The 18,612-nt window shown below is 29.8% G+C and overlaps 2 protein-coding genes across 5 annotated transcripts in view; one reads left to right on the top strand and one right to left on the bottom strand.

The window, feature by feature from the left end:
- Positions 1 to 9,285, top strand: part of LOC139516317 (centrosomal protein of 112 kDa-like) — a 42,228-nt gene extending 32,943 nt beyond the window's left edge. For all 4 annotated transcript variants that reach the window (XM_071306362.1, XM_071306359.1, XM_071306360.1 and 1 more), the window contains 7 exons: positions 810 to 896; positions 3,531 to 3,593; positions 4,089 to 4,141; positions 4,421 to 4,517; positions 5,096 to 5,185; positions 5,699 to 5,764; positions 7,058 to 9,285. In XM_071306362.1, coding sequence (XP_071162463.1) covers positions 810 to 896; positions 3,531 to 3,593; positions 4,089 to 4,141; positions 4,421 to 4,517; positions 5,096 to 5,185; positions 5,699 to 5,764; positions 7,058 to 7,195 — 594 coding nt within the window. In that variant the 3' untranslated portion in view covers positions 7,196 to 9,285. The remainder of the gene's footprint in view (positions 1 to 809; positions 897 to 3,530; positions 3,594 to 4,088; positions 4,142 to 4,420; positions 4,518 to 5,095; positions 5,186 to 5,698; positions 5,765 to 7,057) is intronic.
- A 3,618-nt stretch (positions 9,286 to 12,903) lies between these two features.
- Positions 12,904 to 18,612, bottom strand: part of LOC139516342 (vasodilator-stimulated phosphoprotein-like) — a 32,566-nt gene continuing 26,857 nt past the window's right edge. Inside the window, exons 13-14 of the mRNA XM_071306396.1 lie at positions 14,819 to 17,964; positions 12,904 to 14,243 (exon numbers count right to left, since the gene is read on the bottom strand). Coding sequence (XP_071162497.1) covers positions 17,930 to 17,964 — 35 coding nt within the window. The 3' untranslated portion in view covers positions 12,904 to 14,243; positions 14,819 to 17,929. The remainder of the gene's footprint in view (positions 14,244 to 14,818; positions 17,965 to 18,612) is intronic.

Genomic DNA, 18,612 nt, shown 5'->3' with positions numbered 1-18,612 from the left:
TTGATTATGGGCCCAGTTTTCAAGTTGGTTCAAATCAGGATCCAAAATTATTATATTAAGTATTGTGCAATAGCAAGAAATTTTCAATTGCACTGTATTCAGCAATAGCAAGAAATCTTCAATTGCACAGTATTGTGCAATAGCAAGAAATTTTCAATTGCACAGTATTGCACAATAGCAAGAAATCTTCAATTGCACAGTATTGTGCAATAGCAAATATTTTCAATTGCACTGTATTGCGCAAACGCAAGAAATATCTAATTGCACAATATTGTGCAATAGCAAGAAATTTTATCTTTCTTTGTCCAGAATAGTAGTTGAATCAACTTAAATCATTGTTTTATACAATATACAATGTATATTCACTTTTACTACCAAGTGATAAATTAAAACAATCTTTACCATTCAGTGCACAAGCACAAGCACTTTATTTTACATTTTAATATTTTATGATGTATTTAAATGAGTAGTTATTGTTGCATACTCCATTAGAAATTTGAATTGAGATCAGTTTTGGAAAAAGGAAAAGGGGGATGTGAAAAAAAAGGGGGAGGATTAATATTCAACAGCATAGTGAATTACTCAAAGGCAAAAAAAATATTTTAAGTTCATTAGACCACATTCATTCTGTTTCCGAAACCTATGCTGTGTTAACTATTTAATCACTATCCAAATTTAGAGCTGAATCCAGCTTGAATGTTGTGTTCATACTTACCCCAACCGTTCAGGGTTCAACCTCTGCGGTCGTATAAAGCTGTGCCCTGCAGAGCATCTGGTTCTATTTGTAATCAGTCATATTTTATATTTAGGTTTCTAAAATGAGATCAGAGATGGAGCAGCAACGATTAGAACTACAGAAATCACACAGTACAGAGTTAGAGAAAATGTTGGAAAAGGTCAGTACCTATAGATTAGTCAGGATTTTTATGCCCCATTTATTGGCATTATGTTTTCTGGTCTGCGTCCATCCATCCGCCCCGCTTCATGTTTAAGTTTTTGGTCGAGGTATTTTTTAATGAAGTTTGCAGTCCAATCAACTTGAAACTTAGTAAACAGATTCCCTATGATATGATCTTTCTAAATTTAATGCCATATTAGAGATTTTATCCCATTTTCACAGTCCACTGAACATAGAAAGTGATAGTGTGGATGGGCATCAGTGAACTTGGGACACATTCGTGTTTTGCTATGTTTTAAATGTCAAGACAAAAACAGTGTTTAACAAATAAATCTAGCCCAGAGAGCCATATGACTGTTTTAAGTTTAGACTGTCTTCAAAAATGAATATGACCTAAAGAAAATGTGCTTAGCAGTGTCACTTTTAAAGGATCACGCTTTTGAGTAAATTATAAAAGAAAATAATAGTATTTCTAGCTTAAATTGTGCTTCTTCATTAGTTTAATTTTTATACGACCGCAAAATTTGAAAAAATTTTCGTCGTATATTGCTATCACGTTGGCGTCATCATCTGCGTCGTCGTCGTCGTCGTCCGAATACTTTTAGTTTTCGCACTGTAACTTTAGTAAAAGTGAATAGAAATCTATGAAATTTTAACACAAGGTTTATGACCACAAAAGAAAGGTTGGGATTGATTTTGGGAGTTTTAGTCCCAACATTTTAGGAATTAGGGGCCAAAAAGGGCCCAAATAAGCATTTTCTTGGTTTTCGCACTATAACTTTAGTTTAAGTAAATAGAAATCTATGAAATTTTGACATAAGGTTTATGACTGCAAAAGGAAGGTTGGGATTGATTTTGGGAGTTTTGGTTCCAACAGTTTAGGAAAAAGGGGCCAAAAAAGGGCCCAAATAAGCATTATTCTTGGTTTTCGCACAATAACTTTAGTTTAAGTAAATAGAAATCAATGAAATTTAAACACAATGTTTATGACCACAAAAGGAAGGTTGGGATTGATTTTGGGAGTTTAGGTCCCAACAGTTTAGGAATTAGGGGCCAAAAAGGGACCCAAATAAGCATTTTTTTTGGTTTTCGCACCATAACTTTAGTATAAGTAAATAGAAATCTATGAAATTTAAACACAAGGTTTATGACCATAAAAGGAAGGTTGGTATTGATTTTGGGAGTTTTGGTCCCAACAGTTTAGGAATAAAGGGCCCAAAGGGTCCAGATTTAAACTTTGTTTGATTTTATCAAAAATTGAATAATTGGGGTTCTTTGATATGCCGAATCTAACTGTGTATGTAGATTCTTAATTTTTGGTCCCGTTTTCAAATTGGTCTACATTAAGGTCCAAAGGGTCCAAAATTAAACTTAGTTTGATTTTAACAAAAATTGAATCCTTGGGGTTCTTTGATATGCTGAATCTAAAAATGTACTTAGATTTTTTATTATTGGCCCAGTTTTCAAGTTGGTCCAAATCGGGGTCCAAAATTAAACTTTGTTTGATTTCATCAAAAATTGAATAATTGGGGTTCTTTGATATGCCAAATCTAACTGTGTATGTAGATTCTTAATTTTTGGTCCCGTTTTAAAATTGGTTTACATTAACGTCCAAAGGGTCCAAAATTAAACTAAGTTTGATTTTAACAAAAATTGAATTATTGGGCCTCTGTGATATGCTGAATCTAAACATGTACTTAGATTTTTGATTATGGGCCCAGTTTTCAAGTTGGTCCAAATCAGGATCCAAAATTATTATATTAAGTATTGTGCAATAGCAAGAAATTTTCAATTGCACAGTATTCAGCAATAGCAAGAAATCTTCAATTGCACAGTATTGTGCAATAGCAAGAAATCTTCAATTGCACAGTATTGTGCAATAGCAAATATTTTCAATTACACAGTATTCCACAATAGCAAGAAATATCTAATTGCACAATATTGTGCAATAGCAAGAAATTCCAATTGGATTTCAATTGGAGTTATCTTTCTTTGTCCAGAATAGTAGTTGAATCAACTTAAATCATTGTTTTATACAATATACAATGTATATTCACTTTTACTACCAACTGATAGATTAAAACAATCTTTACCATTCAGTGATAACAAGCACTTTTTTTACAATTAATATTTTATGATGTATTTAAATGAGTAGTTATTGTTGCAAACTTCATTAGAAATTTGAATTGAGATCAGTTTTGAAATAAGGGAAAGGGGGATGTGAAAAAAAAATTGGAGGGTCAATTTTTTTCATTTCAGATTTCATAAATAAAAAGAAAATTTCTTCAAACATTTTTTTGAGAGGATTAATATTCAACAGCATAGTGAATTGCTCAAATGCAAACATTTTTTTTTAAGTTCATTAGACCACATTCATTTCTGTAGAAACCTATGCTGTGTCAACTATTTAATCACAATCCAAATTTAGAGCTGAATCCAGCTTGAATGTTGTGTCCATACTTGCCCCAACCGTTCAGGGTTCAACCTCTGCGGTCGTATAAAGCTGCGCCCTGCGGAGCATCTGGTTACATGTATATTTGAAACTGATTCATATATTTTCAGACTCTTACCAATAAATTTTCTTAATACTTCTTCCTAATTTAAAACTAACGCCATGATATTTATGTTTTAGACTAACAATAGACTGAAGGATATAGAAAGAGAATATAATGAACGAGGAAACAGAGCAGCTGAGGTAGGGATTATTAGTATAAGTTGCACGATTTCTTTTAAAATGTGATATAAGAACTCAGTGTAAATGTTTGATACTGATTTGAGTGCACATAACATAAGTTTCTTGAATAACTTTCAATAAGTATGTTGAAAGTTTTGAAGGCCAAATGTGGAAAAAAATATTTTAGGATAAGCAATCAAAAAGGGTCTTTACAACAGCTGAACCTTATACACCTATTTGGAGTCAATTTTTATGAGTGTGTAAAACTAGTTGATATGTGTTCAATTTGTGTATGACATTATTGAACAATCATCTCTTATCATCTTTTTAACATTGGAAAATTTACCAGAAAATGCATAAATGTGAAAGTCATCTATCAAAGACAATCTGAATAAAACTTACTTGTATTTTATATCCAGTCAGACATAGTTCACAAAAATTTTTAAAATGTCAATTGAACATACTATATTCATGAATATATATTTTAAAGGACATCTTTATTTTCTTAATTTTCAGACAATTAATGAGCTGCAGAACACAATAAGTCATCTGAGAGATGAAATTAAAAGGTATGGAACTATCTTTATTTGTATTGATTGATCTTTCATGAATATTTAATGTATCTGTTTCAATTATTGCTTTAAAAAGTAATTGCCGGTTTGCGATTTACTTTAAACTAAGATAAGTTCATCATTCTTTTAGCATTATCTGTTTATTTTCCTTTTTTGAAACTGATTTTTTTTTCTGATTCAGGAAATACAGAAACAAAAATATAAGCAAGTGTTTATTTCTTTAAATATTTTACTGTTTTATTAATGAATATATTTGTAATTTTGTCAATTTTGCAGGATTAAAGATTCTGGAGATAAGAAATTAAAAGATACGACAACAAAACAGGAAGAGGACAGAAGGAATATGAAGAAGAACTACACTACTAATTTAGATGTAAATGTTATTTTGATAAATTAAACATGTTTATGATGTAAAAATAGATTATACGGTTGTGTTCAGTTGTTCAGTAGGGTACAATATTTATCAACTTAAATTTGTTTAATTTTTAAATTTTAAAATTCCAGATTTTTCAAACTTGTCAGAATGTCAGTTCTTGTAAAACAGATAGATATTGAGTCTGTAAATTCACTGATATTGGTAAAATATTGTGTTCTTTTATGAAAGTGGGCAATAAAATTAGTTTGACATTTGTTGCTGAAGATTTATATTCTATGCTGTCACAGTAGTACATGTAGTATCAATTAGTAATTAATATAACCTCTGCAAATACAGGGTTCAGAACATGCAAACCACTAGTCAAAAGATGTATTTTTTGCAGAATAAGATGAGAAAAGGTTTGAAGGAAATATTTGACATACCTAAATAATACATTCAGACCGTTATTGACATTTGCTCTAGTTAAACAAATATACCTTGTCCTGTTGATCTCTAAGTAAAAAAATTTGAAACTGAAAGTTTCACATGAAATTAAATAGATGTGCTGCAATAAATTTTAAATTTTGTTTCTACAGAGCATGAGGAAAGATAATGAATCTCAACACAACAGAAATAGAACATTAGAGAGAAGGATAGAACAGATGGAGGCAGATCATGATGAAAAGGTAATTGTGACAATTGATTGGAGATTATTTCAATCTAAATATAACAAAAAGGAGATATGTGGTACTGTATGTGATAGCAATCTAACAAAAAAAAAAAACAATATCTTGAGATCAACATTAGACTGGTGTCTATATCATATGTCAAGATCTAAATTTGAATATGACTGAAAGAGATGTTTGGTTGCTTGTATATGTCAATGTGACAACAGCCTAACAACAACATCTAGCGATCATCATTTAGTCTTCAACATTTGACAGTTGTCTACCATATATCAAGCTCAATTTTTTTTTTAGATAACTCTATACTGCAGTTTCTACCCCTGCAATGAGTGTGATATGATAATTCAAAACTAAGAACTTATTTAATGATATTGCAGAACAATAGCCATGTATGTTGTGTTGAGACTTCATTGGTAAGATAAAGAGAGTCTTCTAATAGATGCAGACAAATCCAATGAGTTCAGTTTCAGTCACAAGCTAGCAAATTGATAATAAAAATGTTTTGTACTTTAGGTAACCCAGTTGAAGTTAGCATTTGAAGAGAAAATGAGAGGATTAATGCCATCGTCAGTCAGACAGGTTAGTTAATATGATAGATATCTAAACAAAAAAATACAAATTACATGTTTATTATAAAAAAAAGTGTGCAACATTTTTTTTCCTCATCATCATTTCATATCATTTTTTCACCTCAATCACTTTGTTGTCAATAATATTTGTTATGTTTATTGTCATTTGAAAAATAAATTACACATGGTTTTTGCAATCACATTGTCTTGTTTCTTACCTTGCAACAAATGTGTTTATAACAATATGATCACTAATCAGGTATCATTTTATATGTCATGGCAGTAATCAAAACTTCAAAGCAATCATACAAACAAAATTCTTTGTTTCAGGTGGATACTGGATTTGTGTTTTATCTATTCTTGGTTTTTGTTTGTTTTCATGATTTGCTAAATACAACTTAGTTTAGGTATATGATTTTCTGGTGTGATGGCAAATGCACTTTGTTATAACTACCACATGTTTTGAATTGGTGATGATGATGGATGCTTTAAATCCTGTTTCTAATCATATAATATATATATTGTTTATGCCCCACCTACAATAGAGGAGCATTATATTTTCTGGTCTGTGCTTTCGTTTGTCTGTTCGTTCTTCCATCCATCTGTACATTTGTTCATTCATCTGTCCCACTTTAGGTTAAAGGTTAACTAGAATCATAGATAGAGATAGCAAAAACATGAGTCATTCTCAATTTTAAGGGTCCTCAAGGGAAAGGGACATATAAACTGCAATTTCAAGAGTCAATAGTTATTGAAAACCATAAAATCACACAATGAAAAATGTGAATTAATGCTCATATTTTTTCCTATGAATATCAATAATTATAATGCTATTGATATTGTCAAATCACTTCACATTCAGATTCTTGTGAGAATTTTTAGACAGGGATTTTTTTTTGAAGCCCTTAACATGGTCTGAGTCATCAGTTAATTTGTAATTTCACTATGGTAAATTGGACAGGTTAAAATTTACACTGTGTGTTTGGTTGGGTTTTCACTCATCATCATTTTAATTTTGAAGTTTATAAGATGGTTGTTGCACACTTTCAGAAAACTGTATTGTACTTGTTGTCACAAACATTTGCAAAATATTTCTGCTTATCCTTAAACTTTAAATCATATTGATTTTTTCTTTATTTTTTGTCAAATTTATTTTTATGTTTTTACAGCTATTTTATCTTTTTCAAGAACTTTCCAAATTTGCCACAAAAGTTTTATAACATTGTATTTGTATTCTACACTCATTCATAATACAAGGCATATAGAAAATTAACGGACTTAAAAAAAAATTTCTGTCTTTCAGGAGTTGGAAGACACTATTGACTCCTTGAAGTCACAGGTCAATTCATTACAACAGAAGACATTAGTTCTACAGGAAGACCTAGATTTACGGAACCAGTACCCACAATTCTCTGCTAGTTCACCAATCAAAGCATTATGACAGGGTCATGACCCCCCAATAAACTAAGCAATATCTGTGATATTATTGTATGCTCAGGCTACAACACTAGAAGAAGTCATTCCAACGTAGAGTTATAGAGACAAACAAAACTGGTTTCTTTTTGTACATCTAGCATTGCTCATTGTTATCAAAATCCAGTTTTGTTCAGAATTTTCTTCAGATAAAGCATATCTAATAAAAGAATCATTTCTGGAATTGAACTCGGTGTTGATTTGTTAAATATGTCAGTGTGGTGAAATGGAAGAGTCTAATAGATTTAAGTGAGAAAAAGTTGTGTTTGGTGTAATATATGCAATCATGAATGGACTGAAAAAAAAGTTTGAAAATTTATTCCACATTTCATGATCTTGCCATATAAAATGCCAGTACAAACCATTTTATTTTGAGTTTTGAAGAATTTTTGAGAATGACAGGAGTGAATATTGTAAAATTATGTTGAATTACAATTCTTACTAATTTTTATCGTTTGAGAGATATGAATAGTTGATACAAAATAACACCCTGTTTTAATTTATTATTGTTGTTATATTTTAATATTATTTTGTTAGCTAGATAATTATATATTTTACATTTGTATATAACCATTAGTGCCATTGTTTATTTATTCTCTTTTGTAAATAGCAGCCATTCACTGCCATTATAAAATATAATTCAGAAAGATTCCCTAGATTTTATTTTTTAATTACATGATCGTAGAAATGATGATTTTTTACGATTTTTAGTTTTTATTCCATTTTCCTATAATATGAAAGGATGAGTTTCTATGAATGTATTTTTTTTTATTCCATTTTCTTATGAAAAGATGATATCTATTATTTTAATGTATTTTATTCCATTCTAATGTGAAATGAAATGCTTCTATTAATTTCATTTTTTATATATTTTTTTCCATTATGCTTTTCGATAAAATTCAATGCTTTTTATTCCATTATCAAAAGAAAGGATGAATTTTCATTAATTCATTCCATATATTTCAACAATTGATTTTATTTTGTATAAACTACAACTTTGTTGTAATTTTAATGTATTTATTTCATTATGCCTGTTGAAGGACGATTTTTATTCCATTATCCATATTAAATGACAAGCTTCAATGAATTTCTATTAATTTTATTCTATTCTTTGTAAAAAAAAAAAGAATGCAATTAAAGTTACGGTATTTGAAAACATGATATACCCCAAAATTGTACCAATTATTTTTGCAAAGTTGAATTTACAAAACAAATGTATGTTACACCTTGGAAAATATTTTGTTTTGAGGTATTTTTACATTTTGATTTTCATGAATAAACACTTGGTACAAATATGTTTATTGATTAACATAAGACTATAACAGTGTTATGTACTTAAAATGTATGATGGTTTAATATTAACAGGGTAGTATATATGAAATCTATTTCACTTTCCCTGAATGGGTTGGTATGACTTAGATTTTAGGTGTATGGTTTCTTGGTTGTTAAATAATGTTAGTTCTAAATTTCTGAGCTTTGAAATTTTATAGCATTTTTCGTTTTAAGTTCTAGAAAGGTTATACTAGATAAGTATTTATTTTTAAAAAATCTATTTTTATTACTACAGCAATTAGTTATGGGTGACCCAGTTTTAATTGTAAAAGTGGGTAGGCATTTCCATTCTCAATTTTATACTTTCAAAATTTAAAGGTTAAGAATATTTTCTAGTGACCAACAGGCCTAACCAAAGAGAGTCTGAACAATTAAAGGAAATAATCAATTAAATTTATTTATTAACTGCCTGTCAATCCCCTCCTTATCTTATTTCTGGAAGATCTCTAAACCTAAACCTTAACCTGAAGTTAAAATAATAAATTCTACAATGTGGAGAAAAAATGGAGTAACACCTTAGTTTATAACAGTATGTTTTAGCAATATTGTTGTTATATACTCAAGTCTGCAATAATCTGTAGAGAGAAAAATTTGACACTTAACCTCAATTATGACAATATTAGAAATTGAAAATATTTGATGTTAAATTGTAACTACTATATAAAAGTATATTTTATGTAGATAACATATATGAAGCATTTATAAAAATAAATCATTGAAGTGCCAGTATTATTATTGATTACTACAGCAAAATTTAAGATATCTTCTGAGGTACTGGGACAGGTTGATGTCCATGGACGTGTGTGCATGTGTTTATATTCCTCTCAGAGTTGTGTCCTTACAATCAAATATATACATGAATAAAATTATTTTCTAGAAATTGGTCAGGTCAATTGGAAATTTTGATCTAGAGTAAATTTAAAATTATTGTTCCATATTTGAATCACTTGGTGACACGGTTTACTTAGGTTAGCTGTATACCTCAAATTTATACAATTCTGACTGAAGAGTTTTGTTTTTAACACCTGGCATGTTCTTAAACAAGCGCAAATAAAAGTTTTCCACTTTCAAGAACATTCTAAAAACATGTATGGGTTTTGTTGTAAAAGAAAGATCATCTTGTCTCCTAGTAGCCTATATAAAAAAAAGAAGATGTGGTATGATTGCTAATGAGACAACTCTCCACAAGAGACCAAAATGACACAGAAATTAACAACTATAGGTCACCGTACGGCCTTCAACAATGAGCTAAGCCCATACCGCATAGTACTCATCTTGAGTGTCTGTGATCATTGATTCTAACCTAGCTGGGTAAAACCCAAAACTATGTATTTGGTACTTGCTACTTCTCTGCCACTCATTTAGGAGTTTAGAACAAAAAAGGTCCATTATGGAGCCAGAATAATAAGTCCGAGAAGGGTTAGATATCTACCTGAAGACTATAACCTTATGACTAGCAAAAGAAAATCTTACTCGGAATTGTGGTATAGTACAGAGTATGGGGCTGTGGATTTATTAATGTTCATATAAAAATTTATGTGGATTTTGTGTGTACAAGTGAACCATAAATTTATAAAATTCAATGAAGTAGAATTTTCTATAGAAAAAAACCTGATCAAAGAGCAGTAAACTGCAAGGACAATGATGGGTCTTCTACACATGCAAGGATATCCCACACAAAGAGCCAGGCTTCGACTGGTCCCTTAACAAAAATGTAAATTAGTTCAGCAAAATAGTCTGCCTGAAAAATAAATTAATGCAGAGTATATTAAAATATCTCATTAATATGTACTGATTATGGATGAAATATTTCCATAAGGACCTTAAGGAGCAATCAAGCAATCATTTGATGAATTTCAAGATCCATTCTTATATATTTACCCTCTAAGTTTTATTATAATCTTCATTATTGATGTGTAATGAGCCAAAGAAGGTTGCCATTTCATTACTAATTTTATCATAAATCGATTAACCAATTATAGAAATGATTTGTATCTGTTGATTGAAAAATAATCATGATTCTGTTATTATTTAGTTGTGCTTATGTGGCGTAAAGCAACCAACAATCAATCAATATTATTATTTAGTCAATGAACAGTGCAGAGAACTGATCAAAAAGATTTATTACTTTTGAATACATATCTGTTTTAGGGAATCATTTGGTTTATCTGGTACTGCTAATACTTCTCACTTGTGAATACATATCTGGGTTTAAACAATTGTGTATTAAGAACTTCTCACTTGTGAATACATATCTGGGTTTAAACAATTGTGTATTAAGAACTTCTCACTTGTGAATACATATCTGGGTTTAAACAATTGTGTATTAAGAACTTCTCACTTGTGAATACATATCTGGGTTTAAACAATTGTGTATTAAGAACTTCTCACTTGTGAATACATATCTGGGTTTAAACAATTGTGTATTAAGAACTTCTCACTTGTGAATACATATCTGGGTTTAAACAATTGTGTATTAAGAACTTCTCACTTGTGAATACATGTCTGGGTTTAAATAATTGTGTATTAAAAGCATTTGGCTAAGACTGTTCACTGTGAATATAGATCATGTTTAAGAAAGAAATATTTATTTGGTACATCTCTGAAAAACAAATCACTAACACTATTCAGAAGTGACTGCATATCTGGGTTAAGAGTAACACTCATATAACCTGTTACATTTGTCTGTGTTTTCTAACTTAACAGTTGTCATAGAGATTTGTTCCGGTAACTATTAGTTTTTAGATTAACAATTGTTTCTATGACTATGTAATCATTATTTCATAGTTTTCTTATATTAAGTAATCAGTGATCCAATATATCATTTATAGTGAATAGGTGTCACGAAGGTTTACCCATAAATGGACTAGTCTTTGGGATAGTCCATTTTTATAAAGATTCACCTACTTCAAAATGGACTTCACATTGGGACAGTTCATTTTTTTGAAGATTCACCAACTTCAAATGGACTTAACTTTGATTCACCTGCTTCAAAATGGACTTAACTTTGGGACAGTTCATTCTTTGAAAATGGACTTCACATTGGGACAATTCATTTCTTTTAAAGATTCACCTACTTCAAAATGGACTTAACTTTGATTCACCTGCTTCAAAATGGACTTAACTTTGGGACAGTTCATTCGTTAAAAGATTCACCTACTTCAAAATGGACTAACTTTGGGATAGTTTATTTCTTTAAAGATTCACCTACTTCAAAATAAACTCTTTAACAAATGACAAACAATTTTCTGCAAGATATATCTGATATTTTGTTGACTGGACCATAAAAACAAAATTCAAAACCTAATAAGATCTCTTGTAGCTCACTTGTAGCTATATTACCCAACTAATTTTTTCCTGAGTTACAGGTGTGTTTTTAGTAGTGCTCAATGTTTCAAAAAAATAAATATGGATGGAAATAGTCACATATAATGACATAATTACGATGTCACAATCTTGTCTTAGACTAATTCATGTGTGCATCCTTGATTCTATGTATTTCACTACAACATGTGCATATTTGAAGCAGTTCTTCATTGGCAATCACACCACTAGACTGCCAAGGCCCCAAGTGTATGATCAATAAATAAACTTTTTTTATTTTGTATGATCATTTTTAACACTGCTTACTGACTAAACAAAGAGATGTGCAAGCACTGATAGACCGGGTAAATGCAATATATATCCCACTCCTAGCTACTGCTTAATAATGCCAGCTAAAAGTATAAGGTAAACAGGAAGTTGTTGAGTAATGATTCTGAAAAAGCATCACACGGTATAGCTATCACATATAAACAAACCCTGAAGCCACATTTCAGAAATCCTTGTTTTGTAGTTCCTGAGAAGGATGTGACGAAAAAATATTCATGGGACAGACTGACAGATGTACAGAGGTAAAACAGCAGACCCTCACCTTTTTAAGGAAGCTGGCTTGTCATGTTTTGGATTTTTTGTCAGATTTTCGGAATCCTCTGGTTTTATTAATTTGAATGCCTTGAAAAAATTTGCCTGGTGACCCCCATTTTTCTTTAAGAAAATCTTTTACATGCATAATGATAAGCCATCTGTAAAAGTCTTATAAAATTTTAATTACTTTTTAAAAGTTTTTGAGAACTTCAACTTGTCAATGATAAAGCTATGAAAAGTCAAGAGAGAATATTTTCCTGCCAAAATTTTAATGGCTCATATCTCAAAAACAGGCACTGTGACCTACATATTTTTTTTGCTCTTTGGATTCCTTAATTAATTCCCTATCAATATAAACTAGTGTATTGAAAAGTTAATTACTTTGAAACTGAGAAGCGAACTCCCTTAAAGCAGGGGTATAATAATAAAACAACTAAGTATAAAAGCATAGTTTATTTTGTAGATGATAAATAGATTACACTATATGTTCAACTGTACAATATGGCACTAGGATGCCAACAGAGATCTTCTGCCCCGCCCCCTACAGATTTGTTCATTCTACAATTCTCAAATTAGATTTATTTTTCACCTGTTCATTTCACATATGATTCAATATCAGCCTATTTATAGCAGAATCAATCTATTCAATTACTGATTTCGAAACGAGAATTATTTTAAAGAGGTAGAAATGTCCACAGGCACTGTCAAACAAAATAAACTAAAACGAGCAAAATCTTTTTACCATTACAGCCTCAGAAAGCTATGCACTTGGTTATAATCAATACAAATTTGAACACAATGGTTAATTTACAAATATTGCTAAAATGTCTTGAAAAATCTAGTTTAATGTATCAAATATGCCAAAAAAAAAAATTCATCTACAAAATCTTTCTCTCTTTGTCATAGACCCTAGAATGTATGTTTTGTGATTTTACTGTATAAATTTCTACAATCTTAATCTAAATTGTGAATAAATATCAACTGCTCGATACATGGCTGCCATATTTGACATTATGAGAAACAACCAAATCAATCATCATCTCCTAAACCAAATTACAAAGGGGAGATAACAAATACTAAACTTTAAATTATCTCCCCTACTCACCACTGTAAAATAATAAATTAAAGCCAGCCACTTTTCCTAAACCAAGTTAGTTAAGTCGTAAGAACTACCAATGGGAGACAATAACTGTTGTTAAAGGAATGTTTCTCATATTCACATCAAATCACAAAATGATATTAAATAATCAAAGAAGCAACAAATAATGATTTTAAGTAGTGAAAAATTACTGTCATGATTAATTATTTATGAAATAAATTCAATACAATATTAAAGCAAATTTCATTTCCTAATTCATGTATCACAAATGAAAAATGAGTATGCAACAACTGGATATTGTTCGTAATGTACAAAACAAAAATCTTATCTATTTTATAAAAATATAAACAAGATAAAGCAGTTTGGTCAGTTAATCGATCATTATATATTATATTGCTTCACTCCAAAAAAAATGTAGACAATGCTAAAAGTTCAATACATGGTTTTGACTGAAATACAATGCAAGAATTAAAAAAAAACTCTTTTACAAAATGTTTACTGTTTATGCATGATAAATACTGATAAATTAGTTCTAACGACTGGACATTGCCTATAAAACATTATTTTAGCGTTTCTATAATGACCACAATTTATTACATACATTTTGAAAAGTTCTCAATGCATAATTATTGCTAATTATGCCCAAAATATGGTTCCGACTTAATCTGACAAAATTCAACTATTAAAGGTTGTTAAGGGGGCTCGCGGGTCTAAATGATTTTTTTTATTTAATATAGGATTTCTCTAAATTTTTCTATAAATGAACTTTATCTTATACTTAATAGAAAAATGAAATAAAAAAATGGGGTCACCGTTCATTTACGCTCACAATCTGCCTTCGAAAGAAGCATACATTTTTGTGAATGTCCTTTTTTTCTGTTGAACTAATAGGAGAAATAGCGGTAATATCGAAATAAAAAAAGAACTAAATTACAGAAATCGCTAAAATTTTACAATTATTTAGTTTATGTACAGCTTATTCGAAAACAACAATAAAAAATATAGGTCACCGATGAGTAAAAAAAGATATTTCAATTTTATTGCCAAAAATGGCATTTTTGCACCAAAGGGAGATAATTTGGAGCTTTTTAAGTGATATCTACATTTTAAAAGTCTGCTGGGGACAACACGAATTGATTTTTTGGAATGATTTTTGTACCACATGATAAAGTAACAACTACTTAAGGTAATAAATAAAATCTGTAATGAAAAATTAATGTTTAATTTTTTTCTAAAAATCTTATACCCGCGAACCTCCTTAAGGTAAAAATTATTCAGATTTAAGGAAATGATTAAAGTTATGCTATCAACACTGAGAATCTTTTTTCTGCAAAAACTATCCTGTTACAATTTTTCGCAATAACAAAATCATAACTAAAATATTTGAAATGAATAATTTATGTTAAAAAAAAGAGCCATCATCATTTATAAGAAACTTCTCTTTGAACACTGTAGAACCAGTGCATTCCTTCTTGCTTCAAATCAACCAAAAACAGAGATTTGTTATATTTGGTCTATCAAACCTTTGGTTCCAGGAACAAAAAAATCTACAACAAAATTCAATAACACAAGGCTTGGCCTTTCATAGTAATAAAAATAACAAGCTATACAATAACATACATATACATAGTCCTGGATCATGTGTTTTGGCAAAATGATTTTTGTAATATACATATATGTGCTCTTTATGGGTTATGTACAGTGCTATTATCTACAGAAATATTTGTTACAACATACAAGTACATTTGTAATGGGAGCAGCCATTTTGAAAGTTTTGTAGATTTAAATTTCTTGTCCAAGTCATTTCAAAAGTCTTGCATATTTGCTTGCCCATTAAGTATTAAGACGTAAAGGAACAAAAGCTATTTTTACAGGATATTTTAAATGTTAAATATTGAAATCTTTGCCAATTCCGAAGGACGTTCATAGCAGTTTGGAAGAAATGTATTTATTATTATTAAAGGGTAGATAACTGAAAAATCATGTCAAATGTTCTTTAATGCTATTCACAATATTTTTTTTATATATTGAATCCCTATAAATTTCAAATATTTAATTATATAGCATTTATATAGAACTTGTAGGGATCTTCAAACACTAAATAAAATTGAACAACTCAGCTACAAAAAGACACCTTCTCATTATAATTTTCCTAAGTAATACAATAATGGAAGCCTTTCATCAAAATCATTTTACACCGAGTGGTTATTAATAACTCCTCTCTGATAACATAAAATCATGCTACTTCTTTATAATTATAATCCCATATATTCGATAAATCCAGCTATAAACTCCTGCTATCACAAATATCAATCACAACCTCAAATGAGATTCTTGAATGTTATACATACTCGATTATTATCCCATTACACATTTACATCTTACATACTGTATAAGGTTTCAAAAGATTTCCTTAATATCAAAACATATAACATGCCATTTTCTAGGTTCAACAGATATTTCTTAACAAATAAATGGGCTACTTTACACTTAAAATTGAATTAAGAAAAAACATAAATTTGTATTGATCACTAGCCTTTCTAATTATTACTTATTATAAAATACTAATGTTAATTCAGAAATTATTGCGATGTTTTTATTATTGCGAAAAATGCAACAGGGTTATCATCCCAATAATTAAACTCGCATTTTGAAATTTTTTCTGTGAATCAAAGAGTTTTTTTCTGAATATCGCAACAATTAAAATCGCATTTTAGTCTAAAATGACAAAATCGCAATAATAAATGCACGCAATAATTTCTGAATTTAGAGTATTCAAAATCGATGACAGTGCATTCCCAACTTCCTTATATAGCCTCCCTTAATCCCTTACACATATTTAATTAGGTCATCAGTAGTCAAGTTGAATGGACTAAATGCAAGACAATTAGTTAGAAATAGCAAAGTTCTGGTATAAATCTTTATTTTAAAGATATAAAATTACACTCAGCTTTTTATCTAATTTCGACCATAAATGATACGGAAAAATAAATGACATGCAGAATGGCAAGTTTAAACCTGAGAACAACAAAACTCAAAGCATTCTCTGTTTGGTGTAATGCATGTATAGTTTTGGCTTTCATGAATAAAAAAATAAATATTCTTTTTGATCATAATGATTAAATTTAATAGTTGTGAAAATATCTGTGATAAATATTCTTAGAAGCCTTATTATTACACTTCTTGAGTTGGATCTTTATGGAATACGATCATATTTAAAAGCAAATATGCATTCAAGACTACATGCGATATGCTTTATGTATTCTTAACTTGCCAAAAACGAGAAAAACTCTTGCTGCAGCGCTGCACATATTATCCAACCCCCCCAAAAAAACTGTTATCATCAAATGAACAAAAAAAACTTCAAGGTTCTACAACTAAATACCAAGCAAATCTCCCCATATAAAACCTATTATGTGATAAGCTGATTATTATACTTAAATATAGATATTTACATAAATCTGATACAAAAATTTTGATTCTTACTGTAAGATTTTAAAATCTATATAGAAGGAAAAGAGATCATTAAAGTGAGAAAAAAAATCATAATTCATATATTTGCCTTCTTTGATCAGACAAATAAATGAAAAGAAGTGAAAAATACTATGGCAATGATAATAGTTCTAAAATAAGAAATCAATGGAAAGTTTAGATATTAACAAATAAACTTTTGCCCAACTGTTCTTAAAGCTAACTTTTTGTTTCATTTGCAATGGTACTGGACACCCTTGAAATTTTTATATTTACTTTTTTCTTTCTCAATTTGAACTTAAAACGACCAGTTGATTTGTCATGTATTTAAACTTTTGGTATTAGTATTTCTTTGTAAGTTTAACAATGATAAAAACATTATGCTGGAAAAAACCTTGGTATAGAACTTTTCATATTATTAGAATTAAAACTTAAAACTTCATATGAGAGTGATTATATTAAATAAATGTTTTACATGATTATAACCTTTCTGATATATGCAGATAATCTTAATACTTGTTAAAACATGAGCAAAGCATTTCATGTATCCATAATACTTGATTACTTCCCCTTTCTCACTCTCCTGTGTACATTAAAATAATTAAAACTGGAATAGCTCTGGTAACTGCTGTCTTTGGTTGAAACACACATTTTTAGTACCAGTCAATTATGGCAATGGACCAAGTTAGAAAATCATCCTCCAATCACTGACCAGCAATTCTATACAAATTATAATCACATGTTAATTGAGCTTTGTTCACTGGGATGACATTCTAAGCAGGTCTATTGCATATGACAATATTACACAGCAGCATACTGGTCAATCCAGAATCACTGTAAGCACCATTTGATGATTCATTGATTTTGATCCCAATTTTGTCTTTGTTCTAGTTTTCATCTGTGTGCTGCTGAAAGCTCTTCTCTGATAGCTGAAAAAGATAAATTAACATATGTGATAGCTGAAAAAGATAAACACAACAGTAATCGTTTTGAAAATGTCAATTTTTAAATAAAACTCATGACTTAAGCAATTCAGAAATTATAACAGCTTGATTGAAATTTATGTTTGCCTAAATCTATTTCCAAATATTTCTTCATATAAAAGATGAGAAATACAAATGGAAATTTTTGTTAATTGAGTGGACCGGGACACTGGAAAAAGATATGGTAAACAGGAACACAATCTAATCTATCTCAGACCCCTTAACAAGAATGTGTCCCCAGTACACGGATGCCCCACTAGCACTATCATTTTCTATGTTCAATGGACTGTGAAATTGTGATAAAAACTCTTAATTTGGCATTACAATTTGAAAGATCATATCGAAGGGAACATGTGTAGTAAGTTTCTTCAACTTCATAAAAAACTACCTTAACCAAAAAATAAAACCTGAAGTGGGACAGACGGATGGACAGACGCACAGAAGAACGAATGGAAGCACTGACCAGAAAACATAATGCCCCTCTGCTATCGTAGGTGGGGCATAAAAGGTGTTGCAAATGTTCTTAATGTGTGTGGTAGTCTACATACATGAGGCATTAAAAACATACAAATTGTAAAAAGATTGAAGCCTTGA

Source organism: Mytilus edulis, chromosome 3 (genome assembly GCF_963676685.1).
Source record: "Mytilus edulis chromosome 3, xbMytEdul2.2, whole genome shotgun sequence".
NCBI lineage: Eukaryota > Metazoa > Mollusca > Bivalvia > Mytilida > Mytilidae > Mytilus > Mytilus edulis.
This window is presented reverse-complemented; position numbering and strand designations above follow the sequence as displayed.